The sequence below is a fragment of the Triticum dicoccoides genome, chromosome 2B (genome assembly GCF_002162155.2).
Source record: "Triticum dicoccoides isolate Atlit2015 ecotype Zavitan chromosome 2B, WEW_v2.0, whole genome shotgun sequence".
NCBI lineage: Eukaryota > Viridiplantae > Streptophyta > Magnoliopsida > Poales > Poaceae > Triticum > Triticum dicoccoides.
In genome coordinates this window covers 2,169,915-2,197,728 of record NC_041383.1, presented here as the reverse complement: position 1 = coordinate 2,197,728, position 27,814 = coordinate 2,169,915, and the positions used below count along the sequence as shown (strand labels likewise).

The 27,814-nt window shown below is 50.8% G+C and overlaps 1 protein-coding gene and 1 pseudogene across 1 annotated transcript; both read right to left on the bottom strand.

The window, feature by feature from the left end:
• Window positions 1-550: 550 nt before the first annotated feature.
• LOC119361645 lies at window positions 551-11,730 on the bottom strand (annotated as a pseudogene).
• A 10,498-nt stretch (window positions 11,731-22,228) lies between these two features.
• LOC119366677 ((E)-beta-caryophyllene synthase-like) lies at window positions 22,229-25,561 on the bottom strand. The gene is made up of 7 exons (XM_037632440.1): window positions 25,442-25,561; window positions 25,090-25,351; window positions 24,563-24,926; window positions 24,255-24,473; window positions 24,036-24,171; window positions 22,641-22,892; window positions 22,229-22,551 (listed from the first exon to the last, which is right to left on the bottom strand). The coding sequence occupies exons 1-7, from the start codon at window positions 25,559-25,561 to the stop codon at window positions 22,261-22,263; spliced, it is 1,644 nt and encodes a 547-aa protein (XP_037488337.1). The 3' UTR covers window positions 22,229-22,260.
• Between the last annotated feature and the right edge of the window lie 2,253 nt (window positions 25,562-27,814).

Sequence of the window (27,814 nt, the reverse complement as noted above, 5' to 3'; positions counted from 1 at the left end):
GCATTTATTTTGTGTGCCCTTCTTTATATAGTACAAGATAGAAGAAAATGAATATGGTGATGTCTCGCTCTAAAGGCTACATGGCAGGGGCACTTTGCAAAAGGAAAAGACATACACCCTCACCGGAAATAAATACACAAAAAACAACCAAGAAAATCCCCCATCCGTAGGACATCCAACAAAAAACATAGGTAAAAAAAAGAAAACCTCCAATAGAAGATCAGCGTCATCGCCGTCAGTGGCACTGAAGAGCCCCAGATGTAGTACACTGAACCCGCACGACACATTTGAAGTAGGTGGAGAGGCTGCATGGCCCACTCGCAGAGGCACGAGTGTGCCACCTAGATATGTTGTAGAGAGATCCACCCACAGCCTCACCCCTGACCCCTACCCCACATGTCACGCCATCGCTCATTGAGTGGAGCTGGTAATGGAAGAATCAAGGTGAGCAAGAAAGTATATTGTCTGCTATATAGTGATAAACTTACTTAGACCTTTTTGCATAGAGGTACTTGAAAATATTACAGAGATAATTCTTTACATTGCCAATGTCACTCGGAATAAATATTGAAAACAGTTTGATAGTGCAACTTTTCCAATGAGAGCCTTATCCTAATTACAATACTGTATAGAGATACAGGGCAACACAGACATCATGGTTCAGTAAAGGTGCCGTTATATGCACATGCATTGCCATGTCTATATAGAAATAGCCTTGGAACGTTTATATGGAATGGCTATCAGCTGCAGGTCAAATTTTCTCCTTACACTGACCCCAAATTTCTCAGACATGTCCACTGATTCTGCACTTCCTCTCTAAGAAGCACCCAGTCAAAGTGGTAGAGTAGGTTTGCCAAGGCAATCTCCACGGTCGACATGGCAAACAATATCCCAGGGCACTGCCTTCGCCTTGCCCCGAAAGGAGTGAATTCAAAATGTGTCCCATAATATTTGACGTTGCTGTTCTCAAAGCTCTCCGGCTTGAACTCTTCAGGGTTGTCCCAATATTTGGGATCCCGAGAAATTGCAAAGACATTAACGAAGATATTAGTTCCTTTAGGCATGTTATAGCCCATGATTTCACAGTCCTCTCTCGTCTCTCTGTGGACGAGCAGCGGAGCCGGAGGATGCAACCTTAACACCTCCTTGATGACCATCTACATGTATCGGAGCTCACTAAGGTCGGTACTTTTGATAACATGTCGACCTTGGCCTAGCACTTCCCGGACTTCTTGTTGTGCTTTAAAAATTGCTTCAGAGTTGTTCAATAGCTCTGACATAGCCCACTCCACCGCAGTTCATGTGGTCTCAGTGGCAGCTCCAAATATGTCCTGTAAACAACGATTGGTATGTATGATTTATATTGCAAAGACACAAATATTAAGTTGAAACAAAATATGTCCTAGGAGATGAAACACTGTGTATCTGTAAATGCAAACATAAATCATTTCTCATAACTACCAGTAGTACAAATCTATTCGGGGTATATTTGGATTCTCTGTGCCTAGAACCTGATCATGCATATGATGTGTAGTACATAAATTGTATATTGCTCCATGGGATGACATGGTCCATCTACTCTATATCTTTTATGTCGTTATATTAGTTGCGCCCATGTGTTGAAAATTTGTTCAAGTCAACATCAAAATTTTACAAAATCCCCAACAAATAAAATTATTGTAGATTCTTGAGAAAAAAATACTCATGGAAATGACAACTCCAATAATCTCTCTGGTTAGAGGAAAGGTCAAAGATGTTGGTGCCTAGCCTACTCACTGAACCACGGCGATCACCGGAGACAATGAAGAAACAAGAGAGAGAGAGGGCATGAGGTTTCCCGGCGCACAAACGCCTCCGGCCGCACGAACAACCCCTTGTATTTCCGGCGAGCTCGAACTCTGCCACACACACCACCCCAGGGCGAGCACATATACACTCCGAGAGGCAACATCTCTCTCTGACTCCTTTGGCTCTACCACCTGCCAGCACCTTAAGTAATAGACAGTGTACATACACAACTCATGCGCCACACCGGCCACTAAGCCATGCCCACACGCATTAGCTAACCACTGACTACATACCACCACGCACTCCGCACTACATGCATGCCCAACGGCTTGGCTGACCCAGCTGCTCCACTTACGGCGGCACGGCACGAACGACCCGGCAGAGTCTTCGCACGAACCATCCAGCCACGAACGGCCAGCTCCGCAAGTCCAACCACGAGCGCACCCGTCAAGATTAATGCTATCAATTTCCTTCCTAATCTTGACATGCCTTGTTGTTGACCGTGTCTTGAACGCCTTCGCTCGACATCATCACGCGCCTCCGCGCCCGCTGCGACGTGCCGTGTGCCTGCCATCGTCAGAGTTGATGCAGATTGCGTCGTTGTCGTCGTCACAGCCAATAACTCCATGCCGCCATGCCACTGTGTGTCGTTGAAGCCGCCACCACACAGGTCCTCCACGGCCTCCTCACTGTGCTGCCACAACCACCACGGCCTCCTCGCTGTGCCGCGCTCCTCCATAGACCGACACACGGCCCGGAGCATCGCGCAGCAGCCGGCGAACTCCGCCACCGCCGGCACACCTCCGGTAAGGAGAACGACGCCCAAGATAAACCAGCTCATGATACCAATTGTTGGTGCCTAGCCTACTCACTGAACCACGGCGATCACCGGAGACAAGGAAGAAACAAGAGAGAGAAGGCACGAGGTTTCCCGGTGCACAAACGCCTCCGGCCGCACGAACAACCTCTTTCCGGCGAGCTCGAACTCTGCCACACACACCACCCCAGGGCGAGCACATATACTCTCCAAGTGGTAGAGTAGGTTTGCCAAGGTAATCTCCACGGTCGACATGGCAAACAATATCCCAGGGCACTGCCTTCGCATTGCCCCGAAAGGAGTGAATTCAAAATGTGTCCCATAATATTCGACGTTGCTGTTCTCAAAGCTCTCCGGCTTGTACTCTTCTGGGTTGTCCCAATATTTGGGATCCCGAGAAATTGCAAAGACATTAACGAAGATATTAGTTCCTTTAGGCATGTTATAGCCCATGATTTAACAGTCCTCTCTCGTCTCTCTGGGGACGAGCAGCGGAGCCGGAGGATGCAACCTTAACACCTCCTTGATGACCATCTACATGTATCGGAGCTCACTAAGGTCGGTACTTTTGATAACATGTCGACCTTGGCCTAGCACTTCCCGGACTTCTTGTTGTGCTTTAACCATTGCTTCAGAGTTGTTCAATAGCTCTGACATAGCCCACTCCACCGCAGTTCATGTGGTCTCAGTGGCAGCTCCAAATATGTCCTCTAAACAATGATTGGTATGTATGATTTATATTGCAAAGACACAAATATTAAGTTGAAACAAAATATGTCCTAGGAGATGAAACATTGTGTATCTGTAAATGCAAACATAAATCATTTCACATAACTACCAGTAGTACAAATCTATTCGGGGTATATTTGGATTCTCTGTGCCTAGAATCTGATCGTGCATATGATGTATAGTACGTAAATTGTATATTGCTCCATGGGCTGACATGGTCCATCTACTCTATATCTTTTATGTCGTTATATTAGTTGCGCCCATGTGTTGAAAAAAATTTCAAGTCAACATCAAAATTTCACAAAGTCCCCAACAAATAAAATTATTGTAGATTCTTGAGAAAAAAATACTCACGAAAATGACAACTCCAATAATCTCTCTGGTTAGAGGAAAGGTCAAAGATGTTGGTGCCTAGCCTACTCAATGAACCACGGCGATCACCGGAGACAAGGAAGAAACAAGAGAGAGAGAGAGGGCACGAGGTTTCCCGGCGCACAAACAGCTCTGGCCGCACGAACAACCCCTTGTATTTCCGGCGAGCTCGAACTCCGCCACACACACCACCCCAGGGTGAGCACATATACACTCCGAGAGGCTACATCTCTCTCTGACTCTCTACCACCTGCCAGCACCTTAAGTAGTAGATAGTGCACATACACAGCTCATGCGCCACACCGGCCACTAAGCCATGCCCACACGCATTAGCTAACCACTGACTACATGCACGCCCACGCACTCCGCACTACATGCACGTCCAACGGCTTGGCTGACCCAGCTGCTCCACTTACGGCGGCACGGCACAAACGACCCGGCCGAGTCTTCGCATGAACCATTCAGCCACGAATGGCCAGCTACGCGAGTCCAACCACGAGCGCACCAGTCAAGATTAATGCTATCAATTTCCTTCCTAATCTTGACATGCCTTGCTGTTGACCGTGTCTTGAACGCCTTCGCTCGACATCATCACGCGCCTCCGCGCCCGCTGCGACGTGCCGTGTGCCTCCCGTCGTCAGAGTTGATGCATTTTGCGTCGTTGTCGTCGTCACAGCCATGAGCCAGCCCGTGGACCCGACCAGCCGCACCGACGCCAGCCGCACCGTGCTCCGTCACGCCTCCGGCGGCATACGCCGAGCTCCTTCTCCGCTGGCGACGCACACCTGGCGTCCCTCTGCGCCCCGCACTTTCCACGCGCACCCGACGCGCCCCATGAGCCCGACCGCACCAGTGCGTCCTGCACGTCCCGCGCGCATCCGACGCGCCCGATAAGCCCAACCGCACCAGACGCTCACGGCGCGCCGCCTCAGCGTCCGCCATGGCAGCCGCCAGTGACAAACACCGGAAGGATGTAGCCGAACTCGAGCACAGACTCGAGCATAATGGCGACATACGCCTCCTCCCAACGTCAACCGCACGCTCGTACGCGGTCTCGATGTGCCCGACGCGTCCAGTATGCACCCATAACACGCACCGGTCGCGCCCGCCTCGCCGCCACGGCTTATTGCCCTGCACCGCTGTGGCCTCAACCGCAGCGCAGTACCTCCATGCCGCCATGCCACTGTGTGTCGTTGAAGCCGCGACCACGAAGGTCCTCCACGGCCTCCTCACTGTGCTGCCACGACCACCACGGCCTCCTCGCCGCGCCGCGCAATTCCATAGACCGACACACGGCCCGTAGCATCGCGCAGCCGCCGGCGAACTCCGCCACCGCAGGCACACCTCCGGTAAGGAGAACGACGCCCAAGATAAACCAGCTCATGATACCAATTGTTGGTCCCTAGCCTACTCACTGAACCACGGCGATCACCGGAGACAAGGAACAAACAAGAGAGAGAGAGGGCACGAGGTTTCCCGGCGCACAAACGCCTCCGGCCGCACGAACAACCCCTTGTATTTCCGGCGAGCCCGAACTCCGCCACACACACCACCTCAGGGTGAGCACATATACACTCCGAGAGGCTACATCTCTCTGACTCCTTTGGCTCTACCACCTGCCAGCACCTTAAGTAGTAGATAGTGCACATACACAGCTCATGCGCCACACCGGCCACTAAGCCATGCCCACACGCATTAGCTAACCACTGACTACATGCACGCCCACGCACTCCGCACTACATGCACGCCCAACGGCTTGGCTGACCCAGCTGCTCCACTTACGGTGGCACGGCATTAACGACCCGGCCGAGTCTTCGCACGAACCATCCAGCCACGAACGGCCAGCTCCACGAGTCCAACCACGAGCGCACCCGTCAAGATTAATGCTATCAATTCCCTTCCTAATCTTGACATGCCTTGCTGTTGACCGTGTCTTGAACGCCTTCGCTCGACATCATCATGCGCCTCCGCGCCTGCTGCGACGTGCCGTGTGCCTGCCGTCGTCAGAGTTGATGCAGCTTGCGTCGTTGTCGTCGTCACAGCCATGAGCCAGCCCATGGACCCGACCTGGCGCACCAACGCCAGCCGCACCGTGCTCTGTCACGCCTCCGGCGGCATACGCCGAGCTCCTTCTCCGCTGGCGACGCACGCCTGGCGTCCCTCTGTGCCCCGCACTTTCCACGCGCACCCGACGCGCCCCATGAGCCCGACCGCACCAGTGCGTCCTGCACGTCCCGCGCGCATCCGACGCGCCCGACGAGCCCAACCGCACCAGACGCTCACCGCGCGCCGCCTCCGCGTCCGCCATGGCAGTCGCCAGTGACAAACACCGGAAGGATGTAGCCGAACTCGAGCACAGACTCGAGCATAATGGCGACATACGCCTCCTCCCAACGTCAACCGCACGCTCGTACGCGGTCTCGATGTGCCCGACGCGTCCAGTATGCACCCATAACATGCACCGGTCGCGCCCGCCTCGCCGCCACGGCTTATTGCCCTGCACCGCTGCGGCCTCAACCGCAGCGCAGTACCTCCATGCCGCCATGCCACTATGTGTCGTTGAAGCCGCGACCACGCAGGTCCTCCACGGCCTCCTCACTGTGCTGCCACGACCACCACGGCCTCCTCGCCGCGCCGCGCACCTCCATAGACCGACACACGGCCCGTAGCATCGCGCAGCCGCCGGGGAACTCCGCCACCACAGGCACACCTCCGGTAAGGAGAACGACGCCCAAGATAAACCAGCTCATGATACCAATTGTTGGTCCCTAGCCTACTCACTGAAGCACGGCGATCACCGGAGACAAGGAACAAACAAGAGAGAGAGAGGGCACGAGGTTTCCCGGCGCACAAACGCCTCCGGCCGCACGAACAACCCCTTGTATTTCCGGTGAGCTCGAACTCCGCCACACACACCACCCCAGGGCGAGCACATATACACTCCGAGAGGCTACCTCTCTCTCTGACTCCTTTGGCTCTACCACCTGCCAGCACCTTAAGTAGTAGATAGTGCACATACACAGCCCATGCGCCACACCGGCCATGCCCACACGCATTAGCTAACCACTGACTACATGCATGCCCACGCACTCCGCACTACATGCACGCCCAACGGCTTGGCTGACCCAGCTGCTCCACTTACGATGGCACGGCACGAACGACCCGGTCGATTCTTCGCACGAACCATCCAGCCACGAACGGCCAGCTCCGCGAGTCCAACCACGAGCGCACCCGTCAAGATTAATGCTATCAATTTCCTTCCCAATCTTGACATGCCTTGCTGTTGACCGTGTCTTGAACGCCTTCACTCGACATCATCACGCGCTTCCGCGCCCGCTGCGACGTGTCGTGTGCCTGCCATCGTCAGAGTTGATGCAGCTTGCGTCGTTGTCGTCGTCACAGCCATGAGTCACCCGTGGACCCGACCTGGCACACCGACGCCAGCTGCACCATGCTCTGTCACGCCTCCGGCGGCATACGCCGAGCTCCTTCTCCGCTGGCGACACACGCCTGGCGTCCCTCTGCGCCCCGCACGTCCCATATGCACCGGACGCGCCCGACGAGCCCGACCGCACCAGTGCGTCCTGCATGTCCTGCGCGCATCCGACGCGCCCGACGAGCCCAACCGCACCAGACGCTCACCGCGCGCCGCCTCCGCGTCCGCCATGGCAGCCGCTAGTGACAAACGCCGGAAGGATGTAGCCGAACTCGAGCACAGACTCGAGCACAATGGCGACATACGCCTCCTCCCAACGTCAACCGCACGCTCGTACGCTGTCCCGGTGTGCCCGACGCGTCCAGTATGCACCCATAACACGAACCAGTTGCGCCCGCCTCGCCGCCATGGCTTATTGCCCTGCACCGCTGCGGCCTCAGCCGCAGCGCAATACCTCCATGCCGCCATGCCACTGTGTGTCGTTGAAGCTGCCACCACGCAGGTCCTCCACTGCCTCCTCACTGTGCTGCCACAACCACCACGGCCTCCTCGCCGCGCCGCGCACCTCCATAGACCGACACACGGCCCGGAGCATCGCGCAGCCGCCAGCGAATTCCGCCACCGCCGGCACACCTCCGGTAAGGAGAACGACGCCCAAGATAAACCAGCTCATGATACCAATTGTTTGTCCCTAGCCTACTCACTGAACCACGGCGATCACCGGAGACAAGGAACAAACAAGAGAGAAAGAGAGGGCACGAGGTTTCCCGGCGCACAAACGCCTCCGACCGCACGAACAACCCCTTGTATTTCTGGCGAGCTCGAACTCCGCCACACAGGCCACCCCAGGGCGTATACACTCTGAGAGGCTACATCTCTCTCTGAGTCCTTTGGCTCTACCACCTGCCAGCACCTTAAGTAGTAGACAGTGCACATACACAGCTCATGCGCCACACCGGCCACTAAGCCATGCCCACACGCATTAGCTAACCACTGACTACATGCACGCCCACGCACTCCACACTATATGCACGTCCAACGGCTTGGCTGACCCAGCTGCTCCACTTACGGCGGCACGGCACGAACGACCCGGCCGAGTCTTCGCACGAACCATCCAGCCACGAACGGCCAGCTCCGAGAGTCCAACCACGAGCGCACCCGTCAAGATTAATGCTATCAATTTCCTTCCTAATCTTGACGTGCCTTGCTGTTGATCGTGTCTTGAACGCCTTCGCTCGACATCATCACGTGCCTCCGCGCCCGCTGCAACGTGTCGTGTGCCTGCCGTCGTCAGAGTTGATGCATCTTGCGTCGTTGTCGTCGTCACAGCCATGAGCCAGCCCGTGGACCCGACCTGGCGCACCGACGCCAGCCGCACCGTGCTCCGTCACGCCTCCGGTGGCATACGCCGAGCTCCTTCTCCGCTGGCGACACACGCCTGGCGTCCCTCTGCGCCCCGCACTTTCCACGCGCACCCGACGCGCCCGACGAGCCCGACCGCACGAGTGCGTCCTGCATGTCCCGCGCGGATCCGACGCGCCCGACGAGCCCAACCGCACTAGACGCTGACCGCCCGTCGCCTCCGCGTCCGCCATGGCAGCCGCCAGTGACAAACGCCGGAAGGATGTAGCCGAACTCGAGCATAGACTCGAGCATAATGCCGACATACTCCTCCTCCCAACGTCAACCGCACGCTAGTACGCGGTCTCGACGTGCCCGACGCGTCCAGTATGCACCCATAACACGCACCGGTCGCGCCCGCCTCGCCGCCACGGCTTATTGCGCTGCACCGCTGCGGCCTCAACCGCAGCGCAGTACCTCCATGCCGCCATGCCACTGTGTGTCGTTGAAGCCGCGACCACGCAGGTCCTCCACGGCCTCCTCACTGTGCTGCCACGACCACCACGGCCTCCTCGCCGCGCCGCGCACCTCCATAGACCGACACACGGCCCGTAGCAACGCGCAGCCGCCGGCGAACTCCGCCACCGCAGGCACACCTCCGGTAAGGAGAACGACGCCCAAGATAAACCAGCTCATGATACCAATTGTTGGTCCCTAGCCTACTCACTGAACACGGCGATCACCGGAGACAAGGAACAAACAAGAGAGAGAGAGGGCACGAGGTTTCCCGGCGCACAAACGCCTCCGGCCGCACGAACAACCCCTTGTATTTCCGGCGAGCCCGAACTCCGCCACACACACCACCCCAGGGTGAGCACATATACACTCCGAGAGGCTACATCTCTCTCTGACTCCTTTGGCTCTACCACCTGCCAGCACCTTAAGTAGTAGATAGTGCACATACACAGCTCATGCGCCACACCGGCCACTAAGCCATGCCCACACGCAATAGCTAACCACTGACTACATGCACGCCCACGCACTCCGCACTACATGCACGCCCAACGGCTTGGCTGACCCAGCTGCTCCACTTACGGTGGCACGGCATTAACGACCCGGCCGAGTCTTCGCACGAACCATCCAGCCACGAACGGCCAGCTCCGCGAGTCCAACCACGAGCGCACCCGTCAAGATTAATGCTATCAATTTCCTTCCTAATCTTGACATGCCTTGCTGTTGACCGTGTCTTGAACGCCTTCGCTCGACATCATCATGCGCCTCCGCGCCTGCTGCGACGTGCCGTGTGCCTGCCGTCGTCAGAGTTGATGCAGCTTCCGTCGCTGTCATCGTCACAGCCATGAGCCAGCCCGTGGACCCGACCTGGCGCACCAACGCCAGCCGCACCGTGCTCCGTCACGCCTCCGGCGGAATACGCCGAGCTCCTTCTCCGCTGGCGACGCACGCCTGGCGTCCCTCTGCGCCCCGCACTTTCCACGCGCACCCGACGCGCCCCATGAGCCCGACCGCACCAGTGCGTCCTGCACGTCCCGCGCGCATCCGACGCGCCCGACGAGCCCAACCGCACCAGACGCTCACCGCGCGCCGCCTCCGCGTCCGCCATGGCAGCCGCCAGTGACAAACACCGGAAGGATGTAGCCGAACTCGAGCACAGACTCGAGCATAATGGCGACATACGCCTCCTCCCAACGTCAACCGCACGCTCGTACGCGGTCCCGACATGCCCGACGCGTCCAGTATGCACCCATAACACGCACCGGTCGCACCCGCCACGCCGCCACGGCTTATTGCCCTGCACCGCTGTGGCCTCAACCGCAGCGCAGTACCTCCATGCCGCCATGCCACTGTGTGTCGTTGAAGCCGCGACCACGCAGGTCCTCCACGGCCTCCTCACTGTGCTGCCACGACCACCACGGCCTTCTCGCCGCGCCGCGCACCTCCATAGACCAACACACGGCCCGTAGCATCGCACAGCCGCCGGCGAACTCCGCCACCGCAGGCACACCTCCGGTAAGGAGAACGACGCCCAAGATAAACCAGCTCATGATACCAATTGTTGGTCCCTAGCCTACTCACTGAACCACGGCGATCACCGGAGACAAGGAAGAAACAAGAGAGAGAGAGAGACGGCACGAGGTTTCCCGGCGCACAAACGCATCCGGCCGCACGAACAACCCCTTGTATTTCCGGCGAGCCCGAACTCCGCCACACACACCACCTCAGGGCGAGCACATATACACTCCGAGAGGCTACATCTCTCTCTGACTCCTTTGGCTCTACCACCTGCCAGCACCTTAAGTAGTAGACAGTGCACATACACAGCTCATGCGCCACACTGGCCACTAAGCCATGCCCACACGCATTAGCTAACCATTGACTACATGCACGCCCATGCACTCCGCACTACATGCACGCCCAACGGCTTGGCTGACCCAGCTGCTCCACTTACGGCGGCACGGCATGAACGACCCGGCCGAGTCTTCGCACGAACCATCCAGCCACGAACGGCCAGCTCCGCGAGTCCAACCACGAGCGCACCCGTCAAGACTAATGCTATCAAAAGAGTCCTCTTCCTGCAGCCTGAGTAGTACGTGCAGTAGGTCCTCATCATTGGTGCTGCGGGCATGGCCACCGGCAGCTCGCGCAGCCTTGCACCCCTCGACGATCTCCGTGATGATGTGCTGGATATGGCCATAGCTCCTCCTCATAAGCCGCTCACCATTGCTGAGCAACCGTACCAGCCGCTAGGACGGGAAAAGGTCCACGAGGCAGAAGCCATAAGCTCGTTCACGCTGCTTAGCTCGTGAAGGTAATCATCCCGCCGTGTGAACTTGCCGCCAAAAACTGCCCGCGTCACGACATCGCTGCTGAGTGTTGCCGTCTTCGCGCTTACATTTATGGTAGTACCGGCGGTGGCCATGGAATAGAGGAGGTTACCTACCTCGTTGGCCTTGATGCCCTCCATACGCCTCACATGCTTGGAACTGAGGAGCTCCACAATGCAGATCTTGCGCATCTGGCGCCAGCGATCCCCATAGGGGCCGAAGATGATGCCCATACTGCCACAGCTGATGATATCCTGCAACGGACTGCAGGGCAGGCTTGCGAAATCGAGGTCATTGGTCTTCATCACCAGTGCTGCTGCCTCGGCGCTGGAGACGATAACCGTTGGGACCTCACCTAGTCGGAGGTGCATCAGCGGCCCATGCTGGCCAGACATCTTCATCATCCTGCGGTGTGGGAGGTCACCGACGAGGTGGTGGAGGCTTCCAATATTCGGGAGTGACCGTTGATATGAGAAACAAAAGAATATGAGAATATGAGAAACAAAAGGGCTAGTACCGTGGATATGCCTATGAAATACAAGGTTAATCAGCCGTCCATCTCCATGGCCAACAGCTTGGAAGTGCAGTGATAAGATAACCAATATGTTGGCTGCTTGTTGCTTGGACAGATGTAGAATATATATAGACCACTTCACCCGCAAAAAAAGAATATACTTAGAAAAATAAATTACTCGACATTTTCAAAGGCCTATTTACGGTGGCACTTCAGGTGTAAAATCTAGTCCCACAAGAAGATTGTAAGGGAATTGAGACATCTGACCAAGACATAAGGGATTATCTCTAACAACTCCTTAGAACATATGAGACCATTCAACAACACGTGCGAGTACTCACTAACCTCACCACGGCATGCCGAAGAGCGTGCGCTTTAGTTATGCTGTGTGCAAAGGAAAATCATTTACTAAAATGATGAGTCACTAGCGGCATAATAATAACAAGTTGTTTCTTATTTACTTGGAGCCTGGGCTATTATTGACTCGCACGGCTGTCACCCATCAGAATACATACTCACGTGTTTTAAAAAAAAAAGAACACATACTCCCTCCATCCAAATATATAGCGAAAAATATGTTCTTTTTTAGATTGCCTTTGATATTGATAAAATTATCAATATACGAGATGTATGCTATAAAGTTTATATCATTAGAACCTACTTTCACATATAAATTTGACGGTATGCTTTGTGTAACATGCATTTTATATTTTTGCTCTAACCAGTGGTCAAAGATAACCTTGAAAAACGTATTAGGCCCTATATATTTGAATAGCGGGAGTATGTCTGCTCTCACATGCACCATTGTCATCATTTCATTTTTCTTATTGTATATAATTACCGCAGCAGGCATCCTCATCGTGGACAGAGAGAGCCGCAATGATTATTGGTGCAGCTCGTTTGTCTCATCAATGGGGACAGGGATGCCGTCAAGGACGGGGCCACCTTCCGGAGATACATCATCGTCCTTGGTGTCACATTCGTATGAGTGGCCAGCAATGATACAGAGTCCACATGCGCATGGCAAGGATGCCTTATCGCCCTGCGCCACCTGCGGGAGCTTGTTCTCCCCCTACAAGGAGGTTGAGCTAGTACAAGGCATTGTAACTCAACAACATTGCAGGAAAGGGAGGAACAAGGGATGCGACGGATGGAAAGGAGTGTTGGAACCGGATCTGGTGAGAGGGGGAAAGGGATTGGCTGGTGTGCCCTTACCTATGTCACTAATGGGCATTTCTAGCATGGGCAGAGGGTGGTGCATGTTGGGAAACGTGAAGGGTGAGATGAAAATGGTGGGGCCGTGATCGACATGCCATTAATGTGGTAGCTTCTTACCGGTGGGAAATGGTGTGTGGGGCTTTATACCATAAACTGGGGAAAACACGAACACAACAGAAACCTCACAGAGGACTGAGGAGAAATTGAAGAGGATATTGGAGAAAGATGTGGCTAAAACTACACTCCCACGCGTTGATTGGATTGGGCGTGCTGCAAAATAGGCCCCCATATTCTTCAAGTACGGAGTCTACACCCCATCTTTTGGAGGAGCGTCCTCCAAAAATTATGGAGGCAAATGAGCTTACGATGTTCTGTTGGTATAGGTTTTGTCCCTCTAGCCTCCATATTGGCAATTATTATAGATGGATGAAGATATGCAAAATCAACTAGAGTTGCTCTAACCTAACATGCCAGGTGTTGGATTAATTAAAAGTTATAGCAATTTGAGAAGACAAAAGAGTCATAGTTGCAGCTAGCAAGAAGCTAGTAGAGCTTACTCTTGTTTATGTGGACCAACCAATGTGTAGAGGCGAACCCAAAAGATAAGGCTGTCTAAATTTGTCTGTGTTATTTTTTATTTTATACTTATATTTTATTCGATGGCAATTTTTGGTTAGAGTGAACCATACGTTTAGTAATGATGATCTCATTGATTACGTGATGGTATAATATCATGTGGAGTAGATGTACGTTCATGGATTGACCACCACGTAAAATGAAGGCCGGCTGCTTAAGTGTTAAAATGGAATATAATTATTTAATTACGGGCCCAAGCTAGGTTCATAGGTCACTAATTACCGTTTAGTAGCTCCAGACAACTTAAATACATTGTGATAAAGCCGTTTAGCGTTCTTTATCCAGTTGTAACTTTGTGAAAATAACTACATGTGGTAGAATTCAACTTTGAAACCTTCTGTACGCTTGAAGATTTAACCAAGCAGCGAGCTATCTGACTATCTCCATGCCTCCATGGTGGCACTTCCTGTTGGTCTTCCCATTGTCACCAACCGCCGGTTCTTTTCTTTTTCCCCTGTGACATGCTTGATCCGGGTGCATTGCTACCATCATGAAGTACTGTAGGATCAATAACCTCATATATTATTACTCTGACAGTAGGACTACTACATGGATATCATTTGTACCAGGAACACCTCAAAACCATTTAATGTGAACATTACTTATTTTTCATTTTTGAGCCATATCAGTTTTCAGTGCTCAAGCTTTCTAATCTCCAATATTAAATAGACACAGTCAGCGTTCACCCCAATTATTGTTCACAAGCTATAGGCAATGCATCTTATGAAATCTAGAAGGCCTCCATTTATCGAGCACTACTTTCTTCTGTCTTTATTCCGAGCTCAATGATTACTTCCGGTTATTACTGTAAAACCGGCACTGCAAAGGTAAGAAGGAGATTATGGATTCCTATCTGCTATGAGTAGATGGACATCATGTATGGCTGGTGGAATTTTGCAGGTATGACTGCAATGGAAAAGGTTTAGATGCTGCTGAACAGTCCGGGGCACCGAGAGGAAGATAGAACGGCACCAAAGGACTGCCACACACCGACCCGACGACTCCCACAATTAATTTGTGTGCCTACAACACTGCAGAATGTTCAGTAAACAAGGCCCCGGTGAAGTGCAACTCTGTAAGATAACTACATGCCTTTGTTTGGAGCACTTTTGCTTACTAGTTACGCTGAACTGGAAGTCTGTTTTTCAGCTCTAAATGGAGGCAGAACAAAGTAGTAGCGTTCGGCATCACCAACGTGTTCTACTGCTCACTGTCGGGAAATAACTTGCCGTACACATGGAAAAAATTCAGGGGCTTCATTGTTGGTGTGCTTCTCTGCTTCTCATTCATGTTCTTGTGGGTGTCAGTGTGAGCGTGTTTGGTTATCTGCACCCTTTTTTGCCACTTTGCATACTTGTCTCAGTTGGGCCTGGCTGAGCATATGGAGGCTAAAAACCAACATCTGCATGTTGATTGGTTGCCTGCATTTCATCAAGGCCCAGCTGACTGCAAATTCTTTGGTTGCCTGTGTTTGTGCTTCGGGTGAGAGCAGATGCAAAGCACAGCCGTTTGGTTGTGTGCAATTACTTGATCTGCTCACCCCTTTTAAATGTGATGGAGTTATCACCCATTTTACGGCACACAACACACAGGGGATGATCAACACAAGAGCAGCAACAGAAGAACCGAGCACAAAACATGAAAACATGCAGCTAAGCTAGTCATAAGTAGGATAATACTAGGCATAAGTTTAAAGACCAAGGCATCCCATGCGCCTGCTCGACCCAAGGGTGCTGCTCCCTGGGCAAAATATGCACATGTTCACAGCAAAATAGTCGTTCAAACTTAACACTTCACACCTAACTACTACGGATCAGACTTGACAGAAGAACTACTGGGTCTGAGTGATGTCGCCGATATAGCTGTGCTTCGTGCACCGGACCATACGGATGTTGGAGTTGTTGGCGTTGTAGATCTAGACATTCAGCCCCAGGCCGAAGAGCTTGAAGACTGGGACGATCTTGTGTCGGTCGCAGAAGTACTCCTAGCCGCGCCCCAGCACCATTTGCCCCTTGAACATCTGGTCCTGCACCCAAAACTCGCAACACTTGTTGGCGAAGATGTTGCAGACGCGAGGAGGGCCGGTGACCAGCCATTGCATCATCACCAGCCTGAATTTACGCAGGATGATGAGCATGGTGATGTCCTCCTAGTCAGCGATCTGCACGTAGAACCTGATAGGTTCACATGCACCCTCCTCGTGGCCGGTCCTCGGCCTCCTGCCAACGCCCAGCAGCACCCTCATGAACTCCACCCTGCCAGGGAGCACCACCCTCTTCAGCCACTGGTTGGTGGGGATGAGGTCCTCAGCCCCATCTTTGCCAGTGGCGACCAACACACCACCGCCGACTATGTCCCACTCCGCCTTCATTATCTTGTCAGCAAGATGGACATCAGTTAGCAACACTTATGACACATGATCAAAGCTAACAAGTAGGATATCATCTATGCTCACTAAACACAGCTTAAAAAGATCACTACTAAGTAGTGATACATGATCAGTGGTACTCTGATCAGTGCTTACAGTTATCACTGCTTAAAGTTATTAGTTCGAACACTGATCAGATCAATCCACCACTTACATGTCCTATTTGTACCTACTATTTTTGGCATTCAGGTATGTCCTAGTTGCATGCAACATGCACTCATTTACCCTAGCAACAAGAGCAAGGCAACAACAGTAGCAAGAAGAATACCATATACACTACTAACAGCAGTAAGAACTAACAACAACATCAAGAACAATAGCATATACACTAGTAATAGCACTAAGAAGTAACAATGTGGCACTATTACAAACTAACAATTTGGCAGTACAAAGTAAGAATGTGGCACTGAAATGATGCAAACTAACACTGCATTATGAACAACCTAGCCATGTGGGATGAATAAAAAGTAAGCATGCACTCTGGTTCATCCCAAAGCAGTGGATTTTGATCGAATCCGGACGAATCTAGCCGAATCCAGCCGAATCGGATCGAATCGGGTCTAATGTACGGGCCACAATCTAATCTAACACACTTAGAACTACCCTAAGAACCCTAAGTACGAAGCAGAGGGAGATTTGAGAGCTTATAGTGGGGGTTGCCGGTGTAGCGTACGCCGGCCGTGGTGAAAACCCTGGTGGGTAGAGGGGTGCTGCCGCCACTGATGGAGAGGACCCGGCCATTCCAAGGGTCGTGGCTGCGCACCTCGTCCTACGCCGGCTCGAAGATGACACGGCATCCTAGAGCTCCCCTCTCCTTGCATCGGACACAGATGAGAAAAACCTCTTATGGGGTTAAAAATACCCCCCATAAGAGTGGCCTGTAAAGGACGGCGCCGGTGGGTATTGGATCCCCGCCAGGTTAGCTCCGATGGAGGAGCCGGATCGACCAGCGCCGGCACTGCATAGGCCCGGTGCAGCGGCATGGTGCGGAAAGGGAAGGGAGCACACAGTGCCGCCGCCAGATCTAGTCCGGCTGCGGAGAGGCCGGCAACCGACCTCTCTTGGATGGGATTGCTGCCGGCGATGACCGGAGTGGGTGGGGCCTGGCGAGATGGCGTCGTGGCCAACGGAGAAACCTTACGGGCGGTGAAGTGAGAGAGAGGGAGTGTGTATGAACTGGCAAGGGAGGTGACGGAGGGGGCATGGGGACTTATGAGCCATCGTGTAAACTCCCGCGCGTTCTTAGGCGTGCACGTGCTTGCCACGCGTGGCTCGAGCGAGCCTGCCTCGCAAAAATTGGCCGATTTGACCGTTCCTCCAGAGCCAGGCTCTGGCCTGCTTAGAGATTCGTGCGGGCCACGAATTGGATGCGACCCAGGCAACTAAATAGGCCAAATTCTTCCCGCGCGGGCCTGGCCCGACCTAATGCACAGAACCAAATACGTCCTGTGTGACCACGGGAAGCTACGTATCCAAAATCTCCTCTTACTACTGCATCTCGGGAATTATATTATTGTGCACGAGAAGCCCAATTGCTATGTTGGTCGACTTGTTACAGACATAGCTATGTAATGTCTTGCTGTACATGGATGGGATGGGAGTGCATCGCTCACCTTGATGTGCAAAGGTAAGAAACCTGCCTTTATGCTGAGTTCGGTTCAGGAAGGCCATCAGGAGCCGTGTAACAATGCGAACCCATCGACATATGGAAGGATAAACCATGGCATGGCTAGCCGAAGGTCAATAATGATGCCACTTTTGGAGTGGTAGGTGCGAGTGCCATGCTGCATGACCACAATGACAGTGTTTTCGATATCGGAATCAAAATCGTGCGAGAGTTGTACCACTCCTTTTTCTGGAGAAGGAGGTTAAAACCCCGCCTCTGCATTAATCAATGCACACGGCTATCTTTACTAATTATTCAATAAAATTCTGACAAGAACATATATCAAGCCATCCGAAGCCATCACTCACATCTACAAACTCAATAATGTGGAGTGCTCTCACTCCTCTTATCTAAAACCGGTGTCGTCACCGATCCCATCCGCAGAACGTATCGAAACCAGCAGCCGGTGCAGCAGACCTAAAGTGTATACCACATGCACACATTTTAGATGCCACCATCATCGTCGAACCACTGATCCATCTTCAAGAGAGAGATCCGCATCATCCTTGCCAGTCTGGCCATCCGACGACGCCACCACGACGCCCAACGGCCCCACTACCCTCCGCTCGTGCATCCAGACGCGAAGACTCTAGAAGATCTGTCGTGCGTAGCACCTGTCGAACAGGCATGACACAGCGTAGCACCTGTCGGCCAAGCATGACTTGGCATCTCCATGGAAGCTCCGTGCCAGACGAAGCTGCTCCACATCCTTCCTCTATCTTCCGGCGCTGCTCCACAAATGATGCTCCCAAGAGAGAAACGGCACCGCAGTACCGCCATCGTCCGATCTGGAAGACCAGATCCTAGGTTTTCCCCAGAGCAGCACGAGTGAGTCAACAGTAGTTACACGACGAAGCCTTCATCAAGGTAACTGCGCAGAACACCGCTATCGCCCGCCGTCGGCTCGATTTTCATCTGCAAATATGTCTCCTGACTCGTAGGAACTAGATGTCGGATCTCGATCTCCGACCACCCAGCCCCAGGGCCACACCACATGGCCAGTCACCCGCCGCCGACGCCGTGAGCCTCCACCGAGCCCTGCACCCGTCTGACGCTGACGCCTGGATAAGCCGTTGCCAAGCAGCAGAGAAAAGGGGCCCCGCCGCCGGCCACCACGAGGGGCTTTGCCCCAGAGGCTCGGGCCGGCAGTGACGATAAGGGCGGGGAGGAGGGGAGGGGTGGGAGGTGCGCGCCGCCGCCCAGGTTGCCTGCGGGGGGTGGAGGCGATGGGGCGATTCAGATCTTAAAAAAATAGGAGATAGTTGTACATGTGCTTGTGTGGTCCATGTGTGTGGAGTATGTGGGTTATCTAATTTGCTACTGTTGGCACGGTGATGCAATGGTGATGAGATAGAACTTTGAATCTGAGCCGCCCCTTCTCTGAGCTCTCCTCCACGATGCATTGGTGATGGGATAGAACTTTCAATCCCACCCGCCCCTTTTCCGAGCTCTCCACCCGTTCTTCCCTATCTTCTTCCAAATTTCTTGTTATCCGTGTGTGTGTGTTGATCTGATCCTCCCTAATCGTAGGTTTCGTCAACGGTTAGTATCGTAGTTCGTTGGGGTTTAGCGTGGCAATCTTCGATGGCAGCACGGCCTGATGTTCATGGTCTTTGGAGTTTCTGCATGCTCTTATGGATGTTTTCTTCTTTGGGTCAGCGATCTGCTTCACAAATTATGGCTTTCGGCGTCTCCTGGCCTGCATCGATTACTTTTGGGCTGCTACTTTCATAATAAAACAAATCTCACGTATAATACTCTTTTTGCCGATGAATAACGAGTCGCCCTCGGACATCTTCTTACAAGGAAAGTTCAGCTTCCAATTTTTATACAAGGAAGCTGCATCCTCTACGTAGACCAAAGCTCCCGGTCGATGCAATTTCTTGACGCATCCGACCAGGGCTCTCACACGGACCTTGCCATGTAAATGTCATGTGAGCTACTTTAAGATGAGACCCTGGGCAGCATCTCAAAGCACACAAATTTGCCCATTGTCCGTGACACGTCCTATCGGAAGAAAAACAAAAGGTACAGCTTCGTTACCTCTTCACAAGCCAATGCATTGCTTTGCCTATGCACGTCTTGAATACATGCAAGCAAAACATGTGTTACTTGGTCTCCCGCTAATTTTGTATTTGTTGTCTTCCCCCATGTCATCAGGATACCATGGGAAAGAGGTCTGGGTGGAGTCGAGATGCTGAAGGTTCGACGAGTGGTACTAAGAAAAGCAAAGGTGACTCGACTCCTCCCCCACCGCCAAGCAGGTTGAAAGGTAGCTCTAGCGGTGTGGAGTATACGCGCTTGACGCCTCCGTTGCGGAGTGCACCACGGTCTTCGCGACATCAACCTAGCCGCAACTCCAAAAATTCTGACAGGACGGTCCTCTCCGTTGACGCCGATGCTCTGCCACTAGGGAACCTGGAGGTAAAGAAAATAGTAATAATAACAGTAACAAATAAAACTTGCATGAATGTATTTCTTCCTTTAATCCCGCGTATATCATGTGTGCATGTAGGACAAGCTTGAAGATGTGTTGCCGCACGTGCCTATGAGTCGCGGCGTGGAGCGACTCCTAAGGGAGGTGATGGAAGGCTTGGACCAAGACGATCTGGTCACCAAATTAGCACCTCCAGTTGGGTATAGTTTGGCGGTGAAACACAGATCACCATCAGTGAGTGATCCAGCGGCGAATTCTTCAACTGCGGCAGGGAACGGTCTCGTTGCCAAATCCACCTTCCTGGTGACACAACCTGCTTCCCTAGCAACATCAACCGGGGCCATTGAAGCAAACAAAAAAGGGTCACCAGGTGCTACCAATGACAAAAATGATGGGGTGACTATGAATAGGCCAAGATCGTCTGCTTTTGGTTAGTGTAAACAATCCCAGCCCTCTTGCATATTCTTTCCATCTTTTTTATATGCTTTCTTGACTCTCTTTCTTTTTTCAGATGTCACAAACAATTCAACTAAATTAGAAGGCTTCTACTCCCCTGAGGCAAAGGAGCTCCAGGCAATACTTGAGAGACACCAGAACATCCTTGCAGGAGAAAGTACTCTGCTTGAGAAGCTCATAGTCCCTCTAGCTAACAACATCTCGACGCCAAGCCTTGTCCTCCCGCCTGGAACAACAGCAATGTATATCTTGATAGGACACAAAGATATAGGCGCTAAGGGAGCAGCCGATCAATGAGGAGCTAACCATAACTAGAATAGAGTCTGTGATAAGTATTTGGAGGATCCCGTATGCAAACGAGGTCCCGCCAGACCTTGAGATTCTGATTCGCCACCTTGAGGCAGTGGTGGCTCATCTGGGCGGATTGGGTGGCCTTGCCACCTCCCACACATCGGCACCCGCGCCGGTGCAAGTGTCGTCTCTGCTCGAGAAACTCGATGCAGCTCATGCGGGGATCACTCAAGGACTTCGCCGCCTCGAGAAGGAATGGCCGCGCCTAGAGGGGCGCCTTGCCGACCTTGCCTCCATAGGCGTCCTAGCTGACATGATGACTTCTAGCTCCCACCATCTTTAAGCTCACGAGGATGCCATCCAGACTTCTTCGAAGGTGGCCGAGTCGTACGCAAGACACTGTGCAGAGGTGGCTGCCTTCCTGGCCGCCGGGGGAACACTTCCGGAGATTGCTACGGTCCTAGCCTACAAAGCTCCTGAGTGAGGGAGCGGACTAGATATATGATCTTCTCTGCAAAAGCTGCACTTAGTTCAAATAGTTATTTTATCTTAGTTAAATATAAACTGTGTTAGCTCGTCCAGAACAAGATTGATTAGTCCCAGTGAATTTTTGCATGATCAATCAATAAAATGATGGCTTTTTGTTATATATTTCTTTTCTACTTTTACTTGCGGGGTCCGTCGTCGCGGCGGTCACGTATAACCGAGGTATATACTTCCCTTGTACATATTGCCGCCTTCATGCATGCATGTATGTGCGTAGGCAGCTGGGCACATATGTGTAGGTGCTATATTATCAAACTTACCTCTATATAGTCTGCACCATGATTTCATGCATGCATGTGCAAGTACAATATGTGCGCGCATGTGCCATGCAATGGTATTTTTCCTTTACATCAAAACTTCTCTTTATATGTATAACCTGCGTGAAAACTCATCAATAAAAAGAAATTATTATTTATGCAACAGTGCACAAAAACGCCTCGAACAATCACACATACATTCCAAATTTATCCTTGTTTCAAGCTTCACCATTTTTTCCTTGCACTTATTATAGTATAATTGTCCTTCTCACAAACCTTAACTCACAACACAACATTTATTTGAAAACGCTATATAATTGTTTTGGTTCTTACATGCATTGAATTCAATCATCGACCAATGCATACATTTGGTAAGTGCATTATTGCTATGATACAAACAATACATAGGATAATACATAGAGTATCGTTTATTGTTTATAGATAAAGACCATGATAATCTGCTATCATATATATGTTTGAATTTTTCAAACATCCATTGGATGCACATATACTGAGTCCAATGTCCCTTTGACCGAATAGCCGAGGGTGTATCCATCATCGTGCTTGTATAGGAAATCTGTCACCCGTGCGAGATTGGCCACTCTTGACAAGACCACCAACGGATGAACCGTCGGCTGTATGCAGCCCTCACAGATGTCCATCCATGCTTGCTCGACTACTTCCTTCAGCTTTTCATTTGCCTCCTCTACCGTGCACCCGTTTTCATTCATGCAGGTCTGCACGGTGGATACCATATGCTGCGAAGCTTGTTCCCGCTTTAGTGGGACAAGGCAATTTTTTATAAGATATATATTTTATTTATAGTGCAAAACTATTGATCACATTTGCATGAGACATTATTTACCTCATGGGACACAATGTCATTCATAACACGGGCAATGATGCAAACGGCTTTGATGATTGGTGGGTATGCCCAAGCCCATTGTATAGTCTCACTTGATGTGACATCTCCCATTAATATGAATGCAATGTTTGGTATTTGCATACATATAGTGCTAGGCGCAGAGATTTTTAGGTGCTCTTCGAGGTTTGCTGGAACGTACTTCTGGTCACGCCATTTCACCTCAGCATGGTAGCAGTTTGCCGCATCAATAAACTACAAAAATACATACAAAATCTAATCTCAGCATGTATTTCAGTTATTTACATACACTACAACTGGGAAATCTATCTTTAATATACTTTTATGGTCTTTACCACGTTAGTTGATACCACAACTCAAACATTTTTTCTTACTCCCTCTCTCTCAGTTTACAAGGCGTGCGCCGGCCTATCCCTAGGTCGTCATTTTGACCAACCTAATAGAAGTCATATATTACAAAAAACTTCAGATGTTCTATTTTCAAACGGTATAATTTTTGTGTAATATAGTTATATTACGGTGATAAAATTGGCAACCTAGGGGTACGCGCACGCCTTGTAAACTGAAATGGAGGGAGTATGTTGAATCCTAAATTTAACTTAACATGCACCATATTTTAACAAAAATGTGAAAGATGACCTACATATATTTGTTGCAAGCGTCCAACACATATACATGACTTTATGAGGTGACATGGTTCACATGGATAGATTAATGCAAAAAAGTGTAACTTATGGGTACATGCAAAAAAGTGTAACTTATGGATAGATTAATGCAAAAAAATGGACAAATACAACATTCAAGAATTGCAATGAAACATGAATCCCTCTATGCGGCTCCAAAAGAGACATCAATCCGCGGTGGTTGGCAACATCTCTGACAAGGCTAGGTGGTGCTTCTGCTCCATGTACGTGTTGCTACAGTTGTTTGGATCTAGCTGGCCCCAAGCACCACTGGTTAAGGGACACGTTGGGACTATGGAAAGTGAGAGTGGTGAGAGGTTAGGAACCAGAAAATAATTGTCCAGTGGGTTTATGGGGGCCGCATGTCATTGCTAAATAAAGAGCCAGGGTGTTGTACAATTGAGGAAGAGGAATGTGGGAATGAGGAGGAAAGGGATAGCTTTTTCTTTTTCTTTTTCTTTTGCGAAGTGGTTTGAGTTAAGTGGTGCACAAGGTATGCACCCTAAGTGGAGGTGACGTATTATTTCCCCATCAATAACCACCAACATGACTAACCGTTTTGTGCTTGCTGGAAACATACTTCTTCTGATGAGATTTTTTGTTGATAGCTAGATTGTAATTGTGGAAGGTATTTACTAATTTTGTCTAGCATAACACTTTAATTAACTACACCAGAGATATGATATGTAATTACCAGTTTTTTCACCAATTCAGCATGTTTGTTTTTCTGAAGTTTCAGTTCCTCTTCAATCTGATTTATGGAAGCAATTGTACCCTTGTAGAAAGACCTCATGTATGCTGGGGCTTGCTCAACTGCATGCTCATCCCACCTATTGTTTTCAAGCCAATTACAATACATATATGCTTACATATCATGTGATTAAAATCAGTAAGTATCGGGGCAAAAGTCAACCTGTTTATTGCTTTAGTGAACATGTTGCTTTCTTCTGTGGTGCTATAATTGTCATAGAAATCGTCAAAAACTGAGACAAGTGTAAACAGTTTTGTTAGCACGATTCTTGGGTATGAATAATGAGGCTCAAAGAGAACTCCCATCATCCAAAAGTGAATCTCAACCATTCGATTGCGCGCCCAAGTTATATGAGTTTCGATGTCAAATCCGTTCCACCATCTGTAAAAGAACATGTTATTATGCCTCCAAACTAATAATAGTTAATTCATAATATCTAAGTGTTAATTATAAGTACTGGAGATCCTTACACGGTAAGATCTTTCAGCTCATCACAGTACAGACCTTGCACTAGGTTGTAGTCTAGCTTTGCAAACTCAATTATGGTCTCATTTCTTGTAGAATTTTTCTCATAGGCCGAGATGTAGCGCTTCGTTTCAACTCTGTGAGTCCCCCTGAAAAGTGGAGTTTCCAGGCTGTGTCTAACTTCTTCTGCAATTGTCGGGTCCAAATGGTTAACAATAGATTTTAGGATCTTCTTTGTGGAAATAATGGCAACGTCAAGTATTTTTTCTCCATGGGTTCTGAGATACGCAGCATTGTAGAGGCCCAACAAGGATGTAGCGTCAGTGCTTTCAATATTTCCATTCTTGTCTATAAACTTGGAAAACACATCTGCAAATATATTTACATCCAGATATATTCAGGCAACTAAATAAACAATTGATTTTTGCAAAAAAAAAAATCCATTGCACGAGTTAAAATTTGTAATAACGTAAATCATATCTGGAAGTATAATTTTAGGTACAACAACATTTACCCGTAAAAGTGTACGTACCAGAAGATACACGGTAACCATGTTCCCTGAGCAAGTAAAACTGCAGGGAAGCTGTACGAAGGTCCAAAAGTTCAATATTCCCATCGTATATATCACACAACAGTTCATCAATCTCTTTTCCATAGTGATAGTCAATCCCAATACGCTGCAACGTGTGGATAAGCTCCAGCTTCTGAGGTAGGTCAGAGCATCTAGCAGTGTCTATTATGATTTGCCTCACCTCTTCGTTTTTAATTTCAGCCGTGCCCTCCATGGACTGATACTGCAGAGACACATTGATTGATGAGATGAAAAGGACATAGCTTATTGCGGAGTGCCTTGAAGAAATACATATGTGGGATGGAACTCTTACCTGTTGTGGCGTACATGGCTTGTAGTTGAGGAAGAAATCGCCCCATTGGCTTGCCGGGTAAGGCCGGGGCTTGTGCACGTCGTCCTGTACCAGAGGAGGTATAGACTTGTTGGTTGCCATTTGCACGGCTACGATTTTTCACTGGGTCTATGGCTATGAATGTACTGATCCCATGCTTTATATAGTGAAAGCACGTGAAGGGATCAGTGCAGGTCTGAGAGCAGCACAAATATATTCAAACAACATGAATTGTTTTTTAAATGCTCGGCTAGTAAATATGCACAAGTACGACTTTGCAAAACCACCTTGCCCAGAAACCAGATTACAATGCCCACATTTTTTTTTCTAGTCCTGAAGAAAAAAGGACAATGGAAGACTAGTCATGGATGGTGACATACTATGGCTGAAGAAGATTGCTCTGGGTGCAATGGCGAAATTGTGGGTGCATGACTTGACACGCTAGAGTTCAAATCATGATGCTTAAATTTATTCTGTGCATGCCTCTTTAGATTATGGTTCTGCTAAATCTATCTCATTGCTATTTCGTCAATAGCTAATCATATACTACAATATTAATACTTCGGTCGCCGTATTCTCTTTCAAAGATCACTGCAGACCATGTTCTCTCAAAGATCGCTGGAGACCATGCTGCAGTTGGCTATAAATCTATATGGACCAACCAATATGTAGAGGTGAATGCAACAGATAGGGTTGTCTTAATTTAGCTTTGTTATTTTATTTATATTATATGTACTCTTTAAAGTTAATATAAAGTTGAGCCACTTATTTTGCTACGGAGGAAGTACTATTTTAGATATCATGCCACCTTTTGGTGAGAGTGAAACCATATGTTAGATAGTGATGATGCCATTGATTACGTGATGGTATTATATCGCGTGGAGTAGGTGTACGTACATGGATTTACCACCAAGACAAATGAAGGCTGGCTGCTTAAGCGTTTTTTTTAATTTTTTTTAGAAAAGGAGGAGGACCCCAGCTTCTGCATCTGGGCGATGCATGCGGCCACTTTATTAATTATTCTCACAAGACCTTACAAAGTCATACAACAGTAAGACTAAAGCCATCGTCTAAGCAACAACTGTTGCTACACCTATCCAATTGATGAAGGGGCGCTGATAGCTTGGGCCTAATACCAAAAAGACATCGCAGACCTAACATCTAAGACCCGAGGTCCCAACCAGGACGCCTGCCGGATTTGGGCACCCACCAGTCCGGCGTGCTCCTCAACCAGGACGCCTGCCGGGTATGAGGCCGCCGCAGCCACTTGCCACCAATCCATCTTCAGAGTTGTACTGCTACATCAACCTTGCCCGGTCTAGCTGTCGCCGACGCCACCACGATGCCAGACAACGTCGACCTCCTGCTGTGTCCATCACCACACATCTGACGCCAAGCCTTCGCTGCTCGATGCCGCCAAGAGCCGTCGCCATGGATATGTAGAAAGAAACACCGCTCCAACGAAGAAGCCATCCGCTGGTCCCTCGAGCCCAAGTGCATCTGCAAGAATGCCGCCCCCAAGGGGTAACGACACATGAATGCCGCCGTCATCCGATCAACTGATCTAGGGTTTTCCCCGGAGGTATTGGGTGGGTTTGGGACTTATACCTCGATGATGCCTTCATGAAGGAAACATGATAAGGGCATTTTCATCACCGGCTCCGGCCAACGACAAAAGACCAAGTTTTCACTCGGATCCGTCCCAAGAAATTCACCCGACAACCTGTGCACTGTCTCGACCGCCTTCAAAGCCCCAGATCTAGCCGCCTAGATCCGGCGACCAACCGCAGCAGCAGTGCCACCATAGGAGCCCTGGCACACCGGCCACTGCCTGAATGCACCACCACTGGAACCTGGGAGGAGGACTCCCACCCCACCTCGCCAAACTGCAAGAGCCGCCGAGAAGGATCCCGCACGCTCATCACCGTCTCTGATTGGAACCAATCCGTGGCAAAATCACGAGATCGCCGACGCAGATCTGCCTCGGATATGGACTGCACCACACCATGCCGCCGCGGGAAGCCCGAGCTTCACCCGCCGCCGCCGTCCAGGGCCGCCGCCCCAGGATCCTGATCTGGCAAGCCCGGACCTCCACGGCGCCCTCTTCACGCCGTCGCCCAAGGCCTCCGCCCAGAGCACGCCGTCGTGCCACCATGGATAAGATTGCCGTCGCGCCGTCACGCGCGTGGAGGTCCCGCCCCACCCCCTCCGACACGATCCAGGGAGGAGAGCCTCCGCCACCGCCGTTGGCCCCCGGGCTTAGCTCCGGCGGCGTCCTCCGGCGGCGGCGGAGGGAAGGGAGGGAGGTGGTGGTGACCCCGGTGGCTAGGGTTTGGAGAGCCGCCCGAGTCGCCC